At 38.9% G+C, this 16,589-nt stretch overlaps 1 protein-coding gene across 1 annotated transcript; it reads right to left on the bottom strand.

Annotated features, from left to right (window-relative positions):
* Positions 1-12,250: 12,250 nt before the first annotated feature.
* Positions 12,251-13,735, bottom strand: LOC126626348 (uncharacterized). The gene has a single exon (XM_050295654.1). It carries the CDS (start codon positions 13,038-13,040, stop codon positions 12,261-12,263), a length of 780 nt encoding a protein of 259 aa, XP_050151611.1. The 5' UTR covers positions 13,041-13,735; the 3' UTR covers positions 12,251-12,260.
* Between the last annotated feature and the right edge of the window lie 2,854 nt (positions 13,736-16,589).

Here is a 16,589-nt window from a genome sequence, read left to right as displayed (position 1 = left end):
TATTTATGTCTATAGTAGCAGGGACATGGGAAGGAACCTCACCTATATAAACATAAGAAGTGGTGCCGCTTCTGCCAAGAGTTGGGTTTTCTCTTGTAAATGTTTATGAAACCAGGATGAAGCACAAGGCCATAAATAGTGCTTAATTAGTTCAGTAATTTCTTTAAGGAAATAAGACATAATCATGTGTGTGGTGATTTCGGTTTTAACATAAGAATAGTTGGTTTAAACTTAAGTCACCATCGCATTCGTTATAACTTTGAATTACTTACACTAATTAAAGGTTTAATTCGAAAGACACCTTTATTGTATACATGATTATATCGGTATGCTTGTGATAATTATAAAGAGAGAATTATTGTAATATCATTTACCATATTATTGAAATTGGGAAGGATTGTTAGAGATTTCAATAATAATAATAATAATAATTATTATTAATATATATATATATATATATATATTTATGAATATATAAATATATAAATATATATGACCTAGTGCTGCTGCCATCTGCAGCATGCATGCAGCAACATGTATTGAAAGGTTGGATTTAATTCAACCTTGTACCTTTTGGTTGAATTACAACTTTTGGTTAAAAGATATGATGTTTACTCAAATTGTATGAGTAGAATTAAATGATATAATTAGTCAATATTTATTTTTTGAAAATTCTAAATAGAACACATGTCTTTTGGGTCAACACTATTAAGAAGAGTTGTGTGTCTTCAACTAAAATGAAATGGCTCGATGAACGGGTACTTTGATGTCTATAAATACATGTTGTGGTATAATGTTTCATACACAATTCATTCAGAAATTTGTTGTCTACATAATTTCTTTGCTCTCTTTTCTCTCTTAATCACATTCATACAATTTCTTTCTAGTTATTTCTAAGAGAATATAATTTGATTTTGCTAATCGAATATTCCATACTTTGTTGTATCATGGAAGTGATTTGCCAAGAACCCTTTAGCAAACTCATTCGAGTGGGGGCAAATAACACTTTAAGGAAACGATTCAAGTCGTACCTCAAAGTCATTATTCGGATTATTCTCCATAATTCTATATTTAAATCTAACAGCAACGTTGCTTGTGGACTTCCACGGGCTTCATGGCTGGTGCTTTCCAGTTTGTGGATGCCGTCGAAGAGTTGCTCTTGGCTGGAAGTTGCAATCGGCGAGGAGATGCTAGGTTGGAAGCGTGAGATCCAGCAGATCGAGATGAGTTGCCGTGGAGGCGGTTGCAGCAGTAGCATATGTCTCGGGTTTCTCTTCGTTTCTGTTTAGTCTGGGCTCAACTCTTCTTTGGGCATTTGTTGTTAGTTTGATAGGTCCAATTTTGTTTGTAACTTTCTGTCTTTGGGCCTTTGTTATAAATTTGTGCCGTTTGTTGTGAATTTGTGTTGTTAGTGGTAAAGTTTTCATCCGGGTCTGTGACCTAGATCCAGGATGTTTACCAAAAAAAAACAAAAGGAATTCTTGACCAAGAAAGTATAGGCAAATCAAATTAAATGGAAGTGTTTTTGTTTTCCTAGCAGGAAAGTGTATTGTGACATTGATGCCTCAAAGAGCCAAAGATTTAAAGAGATAAGGAGACAAGTAACTAAATCTTTGTTTTGTTTCTACATCTGATGTCCATTTTTGGGCATTTTTGAATTGAGGTTTCTAGGGTTTCTTGAAATCCACTTCTATCAGATCTGATTTAGGAACATGGAAATTTTGGGTTCACAGCAATCCAAATTGGTCCACCTTGGTGAACCCAAAAAACTAAAAAAAAAAAAAATAGAAGGAAAAAGATGTTATCAAATCGCGAATTGGCTAGATAATCACGGATTAAGAAAGCATAATCAAATGGATGATTTGAATAGTGAGATTAACTGATTGGAGATGTTGAACAATCAAGTTTGAATACACTCAATGCTAGGGAGCTCAACTGATGTTAGCTAGCCGTTGGTTTCACACCTTCAGATTCGACTGATCCAATGTCCATAAATAGGGTGGATATTGGACTATAATTCACACACCTTCATATTCAATCTCTTTCAATTCAAATTTGCAATGAATTCCAACTTTGGATCCTCTTCGGATTCCAATTGGGGGTTCTCATCCAATTCCAAATTGGAAGAAAGATGGGCGCAGATGAGACGAGAAGATAAGGAATCTGATGAAGAAGATGAAGCAAGGCGCAACACACAATATATGGCAACCATAGCTGCAGTCATGGTGTGTCAGCCAATTGAGGAACAATCTCAATGGGGTGACTCTGTTACTGGTCACTCTTACAAACCACAAAACAGAATGATGATGCTTGCCAATCTGATGAACAACTACTTCAACCCCAACTTGGTGTACACAGAAGAGGATTTCAAATGTCGCTTCCTGTAATACCCTGTATTAAAAAAAATGATGATTATATATATATAAGTGTGTGTGTGTGTGACTCTTTTTACCTCAAATTGTAATGTTTTTTTGAATTCTTTATTACACTATGTTTATACAAGGACTCATATTCTCAATTTAAGACTATTTTGCTACAAAATTATTTCAACACTGGCTAGTATATATTATTTCATATTTAATTAGAGAGGTCTTTAGCTTGAATTGGAGAGCTAAGATTAAGTTGAGATTATATGAGTTTGGCTTATTTTTCTCACAAAGGCAAAGTGCCGTTTTGACAATCATTAGAGAGTAAGGAGTAGGTATTATTCATCACTCTAAAATAAGAGGTGGAAATCTACATAAGGGTGAGTTGGAAAGTTTGTAATCATTAGGAGTTAATGATTTAGTGATTATTCACCACTCTAAATGTGGAGGTGGGAAGCCTTTGGCTTATACGTGTGTCTAAGTGCATGAGTTGGCAATATTTTGTGGTTTTAGAGTGATGATTCACAAGGCTACGAGGAATCTTAATCATTTGATTATAATATTCTCTATTCAATTTTGTTCCATATCTTCCAATGAGGTGAGAAGGGGTGGGATTCATATTCCTTAGAGTTTTGGACGTGGCCTTTGATACAAGGAACATCTTGCATGATATTCATTAGTTCATGATTAATCTAACATTTGTTGTTTTTCCATTGGAACACATATCATTCTTAATGATGAGAACAACACTTGGTGACTTGCTATTGGAACACATTTTATGTCTAATGATTGGCACAACACTTGGTTTCTTTCTATTGGCACACTTGGGAGATTCTTTGGAGATGAAGATGTGTTATAACCAATCAAATGTTACTTATATAATATATATAAAAGTTGCACAGTTTATTGCAAATAGCAAATTCAACAAAGATGTAATATATCAAAATGTTAATACTTAACAAAATTGCATGTAAATCACAATACACTGACTTGTTCGTTGCAGATAGAGGCTTGCAGAGCAATCTCCTAAGACAGAAATACGCCCCTACACCAGTGCAGTAGTTCAAAGGACGTCTATCTTGCAGGATACAACTATCTAATCCAAGTTCTTGAACACGAACTTGGATTCTTGACGAATTGGTAGTGTTGTTCTCTGTAAGGAGTAAAAGGAGCGATTGGATTGATCTCTATTTCGTTTCTGAGCGGACTGCCATATATATAATGGCTTAACTTGAACAAATGCAACCGTTCGCCCTTATCAGTTACAAAACTGACGTAACTGTTCCCTTAGTTTTATCCTTTCGGAAAAACTGAATCCAAAAATTCAAAACGAAAAAATAAAACTTGTGTTTTTCCGTCAATCCGAGCCCAAGAGCCCCAAGGCCCAAGGTCCATCTTGACATTTAATATATACACCCAAACCTCCATTTGTAAGGTCCAAGATCCATAGCTTTGGCCCAATTCTTTTCAAACCATAAAGGGGGGAAAAGACTTATAAAGAGGACTTTAGAAATATGTTTGGGCGATGTGGGACTGAGTCCCACTCACAAGTTCCAACAATACCCCACATTTCCTATTCAAACTCGAACAATACCCCACATTTGAATAGAAAATAAGATACTAACGAAATCAGTAACATCGTTCCAGAGAACTGAGAGGTAATATGCATCGGGATAGGTGTCTTTTGGACTTGAACCTTCTCTAGTGAGTACTTATCGGATTTACCTAATGAAGCAGTGAATTTAATATCTTGAACTGATCATTGTTAGTACTAAATCAAAACAAGAAGTATCACACATATCACATCTTGACACACGTCAATTCATACGGTTGTGTTCATTTTGGTCCTGAACATATCCTGATTTCATGAGACCTTTAGAGAATTGTAGCCATATCAAATCTCAAAGATGCGACCCCACATCAATCTCATATAGGTAATGCTAACTAAGAATAGCCTGTTCTATTCATCTCAACTATAAGAGATTAGCATTATTAAGAATAATGATTCACCCTTTACGTCTTACAGGTAACACATTGTTTGCCATCATAGGAATAAGTAAGGATTGTGTGTTTCTTACCTTGAGTTTTCCTCAACTAGTTTGCCTATTGAACCTAGACCATGGGGTCTCCAATTAGCTAGGTTAGGTTTCCGTCAAGTTAGAACTCATTGAGTTGGCTTTAAACCCATTCCCCTCGATGTAAATGCCACTTGATCCTTGGATAGGCCTTTTGTCAAAGGATCGGCAATATTTTCCTTAGATTTAATATAGTCAATGGAGATAATTCCATTCTTGAGTAACTGTCTAATGGTTTTATGTCGTCGCCTTATATGTCTTGACTTTCCATTATATTCAGCGTTTTTGGCTCGACCTTGTGCAGCCATGCTATCACAATGTATACATACTGCAGTCATAGGCTTTGGCCATAATGGAATATCTTCCAGAAAATTTTTAAGCCATTCAGCTTCAGCAGCAGCTGTATCTAAGGCTATAAATTCTGATTCCATTGTCGAACGTGCTATACACGTTTGCTTAGATGATTTCCATGACACAGCTGCTCCACCAAGTGTAAATACATATCCACTTGTGGATTTACTGTCTGTGCTCCCTGAAATCCAATTTGCATCACTATATCCTTCTAATACTGGCGGATATTGAGTGTAGTGCAAACCATAATGCATTGTATGCTTTAAGTATCTTAATACCCTTATTAAAGCATTCCAATGATCTCTTCCAGGATTACTTGAATACCTACTTAATCGGCTTATTGAATAAGCGAGATCAGGTCTTGTACAATTCATAATGTACATCAAGCAACCTATAACTTGTGTATACTCCAATTGAGATACGCTCTCTTCTTCGTTTTTAGTAAGTTTATGAATTGGATCAAATGGAGTGACTGCAGGTTTACAATCATAATGTCCAAACCTTTGTAGAACCTTTTCAACGTAATGTGATTGAGTTAGGACATATCCATCTGAATTCCTTAGAATTCGAACTCCAAGAATCACATCAGCTAATCCCATATCTTTCATATCAAAGCTAGAATTTAGCATTTTCTTTGTGGAGTTAATCACATCTTTGTTTGTTCCCAGTATAAGCATGTCATCAACATAAAGACATACAATAACACAAGCATTTTTCGTTTGCTTAACATAAATGCATTTATCACTTTCATTGATCACAAATCCATTTGTGAGCATATTATGATCGAATTTTTCATGCCATTGCTTAGGAGCTTGTTTAAGTCCATATAATGACTTAATCAAATTTCAAACTTTCTTTTCTTGACCTTTGACAATAAAACCTTCAGGTTGTTCCATATAAATTTCTTCGCCCAATTCACCATTTAGAAATGCAGTCTTGACATCCATTTGATGTATCTCGAGATTGTGTACGGACGCTATAGCTATTAATAACCTTATAGATGTTATTCTAGCTACTGGTGAATAAGTGTCAAAGTAGTCAAGTCCCTCTTTTTGACGATATCCTTTGGCAACTAGACGAGCTTTATACTTGTCTATGGTACCATCCGGTCTCAATTTCCTTTTGAAAATCCATTTATGTCCTATTGGTTTATTTCCAGGAGGCAAATTAACCAATTCCCATGTATTATTTTGCATGATGGATTCCATTTCACTTTGAATAGCTTCTTTCCAATAAGGCGCTTCAGAGGATTCTAAAGCAGCCTTATAAGTATGAGGCTCGTCTTCGGTTATAAAAGTGAGGAAATCAGGACCAAAATCCTTTGCAATCTTTGCTCTTTTACTCTTCCGTGGTTCCAATTCTTGACTTTGAACTCTAGAAGTTGAAGCATGATTTTCGTCATCATTTCTTGTATTATCATCATGTACTCTTTTGTTCAATACATATTGTTTATACCATATTTAGGGCCTCGTATTTAGACCTCGTATAAATACTCGAGGGACTTAAATGTAATTATGTAATAAAGGAAGGGGCAAATATGTAATTAGGGGAGGAGCCCTTATTCTATAAAAGGGCCTCCTCACCCTCACAAACCCTAAGCCTCCTCACATCCCCTAAGCTTTAAGCTCTCTCTCCCTCTTCAACAGAGAAATATAATACAATCAGTGTGGACGTAGCCCAAACCTTGGGGTGAACCACGATACATCTTGTGTTATTTATATTACTTGCAGATTCACGGTCGGATTTACGTTGTTCCAAGACCTCCGGTTTTGTGCATCAACATTTGGCGCCGTCTGTGGGAATCGATACGAAAAGTTGTGTCGATTTTTTTTCATTTTTTCACCTGCAGAAACCCCCACCAAAACACAGCAGATCTCAGCAGGCTGCTCCCATGGCTGCTCCAAAATCATAAACAAAAATCAAAATAACAAAAATCTTCAGATATGGTTCTGCTTCACCTCCCAAGAACCCATATATCCCTCTCCACCTATCTCTCTTTTACTCGAAGCCCGCCATTGTTCCGAAGCCAAAAAGAAAGGCAAATGCAAAGGCTAAGCCCAAGGAAGCAGGTTTTCGACCAAGCCCAAGCCCATCCTCGGGATTATGAAGCCGATTCCGATATCTCCAGATCTGGGAAGCTTCCTCGGCGTCAATGAGTCCTCCCACGCCGAAGCTGTCAAGCAGATCTGAGCTCACATAAAGAGAGTCGAAGAGAGAGAGAGGAATTGTAATGGCGGTGTTTGAGAGGAAGAAAAAATGGGTCGGTGCGTTCATGACGGTGCTTCCCGTATGTTGCTTCGCAACTGCTATGGTCTCCGAGATCTCTCGCAACAGCAATGGAGGGACAGAGGAGTTACAGAGCTCGAGCAACTTGTCCATGGCGGCCAGAGTAGCTGAAGATGATGAAGGATTCAATTGGTATGCAGCGGAAAACCCAGAAAAGATTGCTTCCATGGTTGACATGCGTATCCGCAACAGCACGGAGAGGAGGAAGCTGGGCTACGTCTCGTGTGGAACTGGCAATCCAATCGATGACTACTGGCGCTGTGATCTCAACTGGCACAAAAACCGCAAGCGTCTTGCAGACTGTGACATTGGTTTTGGGAGAAATGCCATTAGTGGCCGCGATTGACATTTCTATGTTGTCACCGACCCTAATGATGATGATCCTGTTAAACCCAGGCCTGGTACTCTTCGCCATGCTGTCAACCCCCACTCACTCCCCCAGTTTCTGCCTCTCATTCTCTCTCCTAGGTTTAGTCGCCGCCACTCTTTCCACTGTTTTTTTCTTTTGTAGCTTAAAATGCAATCCCTAGCTCAATGTGATGGAGAACCTCGTTGGAAACCTAGAGGCCTCGGGCTACTCTTCTCTGGTCACTCTCTCGAGCTCCAAGGCGGCTACTTTTGACGATGTTCTGTGTGAATTTCGAGAATGCGAACTAAGCCTATCTGGATTGTGTTCAAGCGAGACAAGGTGATATGGTTGAAACAGGAGCTCATCATGAAGCTTTTGAACAATCCCTCACCTTCTTGCAGTCGATCTCTCCATCCGTCCCGGCCCAGTGCCTTTCCAAGAGGATTTGAAGAGGAAGACTAGAGCAGAGAGGTTTGGGCTTCCTGACCCTGAACCAGTCCAGTGACTCCGGCCACGTCAAAAAAAAAAAAAAAAACTCCATCGACACCACACGCACCATCTGAGACATCTCCTCCATGGGCCAGCCGGTGTGGCCTCGATCCCATTCTGGCCTACACGGCTGGGGCTGAAATTGAGCAGCTGCAGTGGTCTTCTTCCCAACCTGATTGGGTTGCAATGAAGAAGATAAGTTTTCTATTATTAATTATGCTATTATTGTCAACCATCTTCTAAATGACAGCAAAAGCAAAGCAAAATAGAAAAAGGAAAAGACAGAGACAGAGATAATGGATGGGCACGACCAAAGCAAGTGGGTTTGGCAAAAGATACCTTACAAATCAAGGTGGACAGAGAAGGAGCGGGGAGATCAAGAAAAGCATCAGGAAAAGAGGAAGTAAAAGCAAGGAATAAACACCCCATCACAATGATGTTGCTTACTTTCTTTATTTTTGAATGATGTAATTTATTTTTCGTATCTTTTGGAGATATTTGTATAAACCCCATCAGAGGGTAAAAAAAACAAAAAAAAAAAAAAACGGCAAAGCCCAAAATAAATGGGCTGGAATGTTGTGGAGGGCGAAGGCCCATAAGCCCAAAATAACACCAATCAGGCCATCAAAAGTACGTCCAGTACTCCACAATTATTCGGCAACCCGCCGCTATTACCACCAACCAGGTGATGAAATGTACAACCCGTACTCTAATATCATTTGGCAACTAGCCATTCATGCCACTAACCAGGTGATGAAATGTACAACCCGTACTCTAGTTTGGCAACTAGCCATTCATGCCACCAACCAGGTGATGAGATGTACAACCCGTACTCTAGTTTGGCAACTAGCCATTCATGCCACCAACCAGGTGATGAGATGTACAACACGTACTCTAATTTTGGCAACTAGCCATTCATGCCACTAACCAGGTGATGAGATGTACAACCCGTACTCTAGTTTGGCAACTAGCCATTCATGCCACCAACCAGGTGATGAGATGTACAACACGTACTCTAATTTTGGCAACTAGCCATTCATGCCACTAACCAGGTGATGAGATGTACAACCCGTACTCTAGTTTGGCAACTAGCCATTCATGCCACCAACCAGGTGATGAGATGTACAACACGTACTCTAATTTTGGCAACTAGTCATTCATGCCACCAACCAGGTGATGAAATGTACAACACGTACTCTAATTTTGGCAACTAGCCATTCATGCCACCAACCAGGTGATGAGATGTACAACACATACTCTAATTTTGGCAACTAGCCATTCATGCCACCAACCAGGTGATGAGATGTATAACACGTACTCTAATTTTGGCAACTAGCCATTCATGCCACCAACCAGGTGATGAGTTGTACAACCCGTACTCTAATTTGGCAACTAGTCATTCATGCTACCAACCAGGTGATGAAATGTACAACCCATACTCTCCTTCATGCCACCAACCAGGTGATCAAAAGTACGCCTAGTACTTCAAATTATACATGAGCATTACTCATGTCATTCATACATAAACATTCATGAGCATCACTCATGACAATCATACATAAACATTCATGAGCATCACTCATGTCAATCAACATAAACATTCATGAGCATCACTTATGTCAATCAACTTCGAAAGCTTCATTTACAGAACTCTAGCTTCAAAGCTTCACTTGCAAAGCTTCACCTACAAAGCTTTAGTGCAGGGTATACAAATACCGTCTCCGAACAATCTCCACTTCGGCCCATACATGGATTCAATTTGAAGTCTCCAGCCACCAGACTCTATTGACCGAAGACTTGGGGGACTACACTTTACACCATATATTGGGCCTCAACTGGGCCTCATGAAAAATACTCGGGGGACTTAGCCCATTACTTATGTATGAAGGGGCGAGCCCTTATTCTATAAAAGGGACTCATTCACCATCATTAGAGAGCATCGCCGCCAGCTGAGTAACTGCCTCACCGCGAGCATCAACTCTAGCACATTATCCATGTATTGAGGAGCGAGCCTGTATTTTATAAAAGGGACTCCCTCACCATCATTAGAGAGTATTGCCGCCAGCTGAGTAACCGCCTCGCCGCGAGTATCAACTCTAGCACATTATTCATGTATTGAGGAGCGAGCCCTTATTCTATAAAAAGGACTCTCTCACCTTCGTTAGAGAGCATCGCCGTCAGCTGAGCAACCGCCTCGCCACGAGCATCACTCATAACCCATTATTCATGTATTGATGAGCGATCCCTTATTTTATAAAAGGGACTCCCTCACCATCATTAGAGAGCATCAACTCTAGCCCATCATCTATGTATTGAGGAGTGAGCCCTTATTCTATAAAAGGGAACGCCACAAGCCGAGCCAACCAAGGCAACATAAGCCACAAGGCGAGCAGTCTCGCAGCATGTGCTACTTCTGGTTGAGCATCATTTCAGATTGAGCACCGCCTTACATCGAACATCAGTTCAAGACAACATCTAGTTACTTCGGCCCACACATGGACTGAATTTCAAGTCTCCAGCCAAAAGACTCTCTTGACTGAAGACTTGGGGGACTACTGTTTATACCATATTTAGGGCCTCGTATTTAGACCTCGTATAAATACTCGAGGGACTTAAATGTAATTATGTAATAAAGGAAGGGGCAAATATGTAATTAGGGGAGGAGCCCTTATTCTATAAAAGGGCCTCCTCACCCTCACAAACCCTAAGCCTCCTCACATCCCCTAAGCTCTAAGCTCTCTCTCCCTCTTCAACAGAGAAATATAATACAATCAGGTGGACGTAGCCCAAACCTTGGGGTGAACCACGATACATCTTGTGTTATTTATATTACTTGCAGATTTACGGTCGGATTTACGTTGTTCCAAGACCTCCGGTTTTGTGCATCAACACATATGACTTATCTTTATAAGGAAAAATTTCCTCAAAGAACTCAGCTTCGGCAGATTCAAGTATTGTATTTACATGAATGTCTGCAATTGCAGATTTATGAACCAAAAATCTATATGCCGAACTATTATTGGCATGACCAATAAATATACAATCCACTGTTTTTGGTTCAAGTTTTTGTCTCTTCGGAAGAGGCACTTGAACTTTTGCAAGACAACCCCACACTTTCAAGGTTTTGTATGTAGGTAACCTACTTTTCCAGATTTCATAAGGAGATTGATTGGTCTTCTTATGTGGAATTCGGTTCAAAATCGTATTTGCAGCAAGGAGTGCCTCACCCCATAAATTATGTGGTGCTCCAGAACTGTTCAACATGGAATTAATCATATCCTTCAATGTACGATTTTTCCGTTCAGCCACTCCATTTTGTTGAGGAGTATATGGGGCTGTGGTTTGATGTATTATTCCATGTGTTGAACAAAATTCTGCAAAGTCATTACATTCGTATTCACCACCTCTATCCGATCTTAAGACTTTTATTCTTTTGTCTAGTTGATTTTCAACTTCGGCTTTAAATGTCTTAAACATGTTTAAAGCTTCATCTTTACTATGAATCAAATAGACATAACAGAATTTGCTGCAATCATCAATGAAGGAAATATAGTAGTTCTTTCCTCCACGAGTTGGTGTGGATTTGAAATCACAAAGATCACTATGGATTAAACCAAGTATTTCGTTGGATTTTTCCACTGATTTATAAGAGTGGCTTGCATATTTGGATTCTATGCATATCTCACATTTAGATACTTTGTTCATAGAGCATTTTGGCAATAGGCCTAAGTTAACCATTCTTTGAAGAGAACGAAAATTAACATGACCTAATCTTGCATGCCATAATGTAGATGACTCAATCAAGTAAGCAGAAGAAGCACTAGGCTTGTTATTGTTATTAATAGCATCAACAGAAAGTACATTCAATTTAAAGAGCCCCTCAGACAGGTAGCCCTTTCCCACATACATCCCACCCTTGGTGATTACAAACTTATCAGATTCGAAGACTATTTTGAAACCCTTGTTACTTAGAAGCGATCCAGAAATCAGATTCTTGCGAATATCAGGAACATGCAGAACATTGGTGAGTGATAGCTCTTTTTCAGAAGTGAGTTTGAGTGTCACTTTTCCCTTCCCTGCAACAGCAGATGCAGTTGCATTCCCCATGTACAGATTTTCTCCACCATCAACAGATTGGTAAGTAACAAATAAATTTCGATCAGCACACACATGCCTTGTTGCTCCTGTATCAACCTACCAGTCATTGGAATTCGTCAATAAATTGACTTCAGACACAACAACAACAAACTTGTCTTCTGCAACGTTTGCTTGATTGGAATTCTCAGAATTCTGATCCTTCTTGTGGCGGCAATCCTTTGCCCTATGTCCTGTCTTTCCACAAACTCAACAACCTCCTTTGATTTTCTTGAAGGTTTTCCTTTTCACAGCAGTTAGTGCTTTCTTTGCAGCAGCATCCTTGCCTTTGTTTTTCTGATGGTGCCTTGCCTTGTGTGAGTCACTTCCTTCCATAACATTGGCTTTTGCCTCTAGAGATGAGACATCATACTTCTCATTTTTGCGATGATCCTCCTCCACACGCAATTTGAGAATCAATTGATCCATGCTCATGTCTTCAGTTAGATGTTTAAGATAAATCTTAAAGTCTTTCCAATTCGAAGGCAGTTTCTCTATAATAGAGCCAACCACAAAACCTTCTTTTAGACCAAGATTTTCTTCATCTAACTCATGAACAATCACTTGGAGTTCTTCAACTTGCTTGACAACAGACTTTGTATCACTCATCTTGTAATTCAGAAATTTTCCAATTACAAACTTCTTGGAACTTGCCACTTCGGACTTATACTTCTTATCCAGAGACTCCCACAGATCTTTCGCTGTCTTATATGATGAATAAACATCATACAGGGAATCATCTAAAGCATTCAGAATGTAGTTCCTGCATAGAAATTCACTGTGAGTCCAGGCTTCTATAGCCTGCAGAATTTCGGCAGGAATATCTCCCTCTTCTGGTGCTTTGGGGGACTCAGAAATAATCACATGACTCAAGTTCAGAGTTGTTAAGTAGAACAACATCTTCTGTTGCCAACGTTTGAAATCAACTCCCTTGAACTTCTCAGGTTTCTCAACGTGTTGCTTAACGACACCAACATTTGATTGATCCATGGTTTCACAATATATTTCTGTCTTAGATTGTTATAACCAATCAAATGTTACTTATATAATATATATAAAATTTGCACAGTTTATTGCAAATAGCAAATTCAACAAAGATGTAATATATCAAAACGTTAATACTTAACGAAATTGCATGTAAATCACAATACACTGACTTGTTCGTTGCAGATAGAGGCTTGCAGAGCAATCTCCTAAGACAGAAATACGCCCCTACACCAGTGCAGTAGTTCAAAGGACGTCTATCTTGCAGGATACAACTATCTAATCCAAGTTCTTGCACACGAACTTGGATTCTTGACGAATTGGTAGTGTTGTTCTCTGTAAGGAGTAAAAGGAACGATTGGATTGATCTATATTTCGTTTCTGAGCGGACTGCCATATATATAATGGCTTAACTTGAACAAACGCAACCGTTCATCCTTATCAGTTACAAAACTGACGTAACTGTTCCCTTAGTTTTATCCTTTCGGAAAAACTGAATCCAAAAATTCAAAACGAAAAAATAAAACTTGTGTTTTTCCGTCAATCCGAGCCCAAGAGCCCCAAGGCCCAAGGTCCATCTTGACATTTAATATATACACCCAAACCTCCATTTGTAAGGTCCAAGATCCATAGCTTTGGCCCAATTCTTTTCAAACCATAAAGGGGGGAAAAGACTTATAAAGAGGACTTTAGAAATATGTTTGGGCGATGTGGGATTGAGTCCCACTCACAAGTTCCAACAATGCAATCTTTATAGAGGAAGGAGCAAGAACCAACGGAAGACAAGGAGAAAAGAGAGAGGAAGAAGAAGAAAAAAGAAAAAGAACAACTCCAAAAAGAAAGTCATTCTCCCTTTCATATTACCTCCTTATCTTTCTTTTACATGTTCTTAGGGCTTCAAACCATCCATCTTTCATTGTATTTGTAAGTCCCTCATATATAGTGAAATACAATGAAAGCAAACCCCAATGGATGTAGTCGATTTGGCGAACCACTGAAATCTTGTGTTGTTTATGCATTTATATTTGGAGATCATTGCCATGAGAAGCATTTCCACCAAACCATCGAAAATCTTCATTTATTTTCCCTTGAGAATGATGTACAAAAAGTGTGAAACAAATCCCAGAAAAATACATGAGACCTTACCCAACAAATCTCTCCACCAAACTCACCGTCATTTTTATTTATCAAAACAAAGATATCCAAAAACTAGAAATTTGTCCTGCCTATTTAACAGACCAAAACACCAACATCCATAGATTATATCATAGTGCTCTCTTCATGAGAGTTGTTCGTCTGTCTCTCTACCATGATATATCCAAATTTCAGGAAAATCCAACGGTGTGATTGTCCAATATGTTTGAAAACTGGATAGCCATGTTATGAGTACTAAAACCCCATTTTTAGTAGCTCCGATCGAAACACTTCCTTCACAAAAGTTGTTCCTTATCATCTCCTCTATAAAGTATCCAAAAATCACGACAATCTAATTATGTGTTGACTTGTACCCCAGTTCGAACAACTGATGTTCTGTTGAGCTAGCCTTCTCTGCCAACCTCTTTGCAAGGCCAACATTTCTAGTTTCTTTCGCTCACTTTCTTGGAAGTTTTTCAGCAATCCGACTCCTATTACATATGTAAAATTTCAGCTATATTAAAGAAGAGGAAGGGGAAGTAGCGAATGAAGAAAGAGAACAAGAGGGAGGAAATGAAATTGAAACAATAAAAAGATGAGGAAATGGTAACGTATTGTTTATCATTTATATTGATGTTAAAGATTATTACTTTGTTTTATATTACTATTGTCACTAACAATTTGATTAGTGTTGCAGATATAATACAATTTTGGTTACTAACAGTTTGATTAGTGTTGCAGATGTTATAGAGCATGTGATTATTGATATCCTTGTTATATGACTTGTACATATGCATTGCAAAGCAAAAAAAAAAAAAGAGTTGTGTTGAGTTTTGTAAAGTGTTTGAGTTGTGAGGATATTCAAGGGTTGAAGTTTGCCTTGAATATAAAATAATCAACCTTGTATATGTCAGGCGTAGGGTGCAGGGCTTGAGTATACAAATTGGTTGATTATAAAATAATGAAATCTTGTATATGTCAGGCGTCGGGGGAAGGTCTTGAATATACAATTGGGCATCGGGGGAAGTGCCTGTATAATAAAGTGGAAATTGAGAATTTAAAGGGATGAACGTGAGTTAACTCATATTATAAGGTATTCAGAGCTAAGTGGTATAAGCATGGAATGGGACGTGCATGCTTGGGTGCCTTAGGTATGTGTTAGCGGGATTAGAAGGGAGTGAGTACATTCATCCATCTTATTTGCATATATTTCATGCATTCGAAAGAATTGTTACAATTTAATTATTATTTTGTTGGTACCTTTTGTTGTAAATTAATTTGTGCACCATAGTTATTCCTCTGCGTATTTGATAAATTTTATGTAATCAGTTCCACATAATTTTATTTTATTTTTCCACTGTATCTTGGTTGTAAAATTTATTTCTATAGCTATGGTATGACTCACACCCTAGCTTGTGAATAGTCTTTATTCACGGGTTGGGGTGTGACACTTCCGGATAAGGCGTCATGTCTTCGAGCGTTTACTTCATGATGTCCAGCAGGTCAATCCATACCTTCGACAGAAACTGGACAGAGCAGGACGCCCTGGTTTCTCACCTTATCAGAATGTTACTATTGCATTCTGAATGATGACCTATGCCTTCCTAGTCGATTCGATTGATGAAACATATGGTATGTCTACCTTGATACTTTTGGTAAATTCTGTGACACAATTGTTCAACTTTACAAAGAGGAGTACCTCCGTGAGCCAAATTAAGAAGATCTGGATTGGCTTTTTCGCAAAGCTGAAGACCGTGGCTTTCCGGGAATGATAGGGTCATTAAACTGTATGCATTGGAGTTGGAAGAACTGTCCCACCGGATGACAATGAGGTTTTAGCGGAAGTCTTCGAACGTTTACTTCGTGATGTCCAGCAGGTCAATCTGTACTTTCAACAGAAGCGGGACAGAGCATGCCACCCTAGTTTCTCACCTCATCAGAAGGTTACTGTTGCACTTCGAATGATGGCCTATGGCTCCCCAGTTGATTCAATGGATGAAACCCATGGTATGTTTGAGTCTACATGCCTTGATACTTTTGAAGAAATTGTTCAAGTTTACAAAGACGAGTACCTCCGCGGGCCAAATTAAGAAGATCTGAATCGGCTTATTCGCAAAGCTGAAGACCGTGGGTTTTTGGACATGATAGGGTCATTAGACTGCATGCATTGGGATTGGAAAGAACTGTCCCACCGGATGACAATGAGGCTTTAGCGGAAGGTCGAGAAAGCCAACTGTTGTGTTAGAGGCCGTTGCCTCAACCATCGCAGAGAAGAATGAAAGAAACCAAAAACAATTGCTCGATCATGACTTCCATAAGTGAGGGATGAGACCTACAGAAGTGATTAAATCACAACATTCCACCATAAGGTAAACCAAATCCACCTCGATCTGACCGAAAGGCGGAAAACAAACAACTCTA

The sequence above is a fragment of the Malus sylvestris genome, chromosome 6 (genome assembly GCF_916048215.2).
Source record: "Malus sylvestris chromosome 6, drMalSylv7.2, whole genome shotgun sequence".
In the NCBI taxonomy this organism is placed as follows: Eukaryota; Viridiplantae; Streptophyta; class Magnoliopsida; order Rosales; family Rosaceae; genus Malus; species Malus sylvestris.
This window is presented reverse-complemented; position numbering and strand designations above follow the sequence as displayed.

Bases quoted from the DNA above. Each gene is read 5' to 3' on its own strand.
- LOC126626348 (XM_050295654.1), bottom strand. From the start codon at position 13,040: ATGGATCAATCAAATGTTGGTGTCGTTAAGCAACACGTTGAGAAACCT.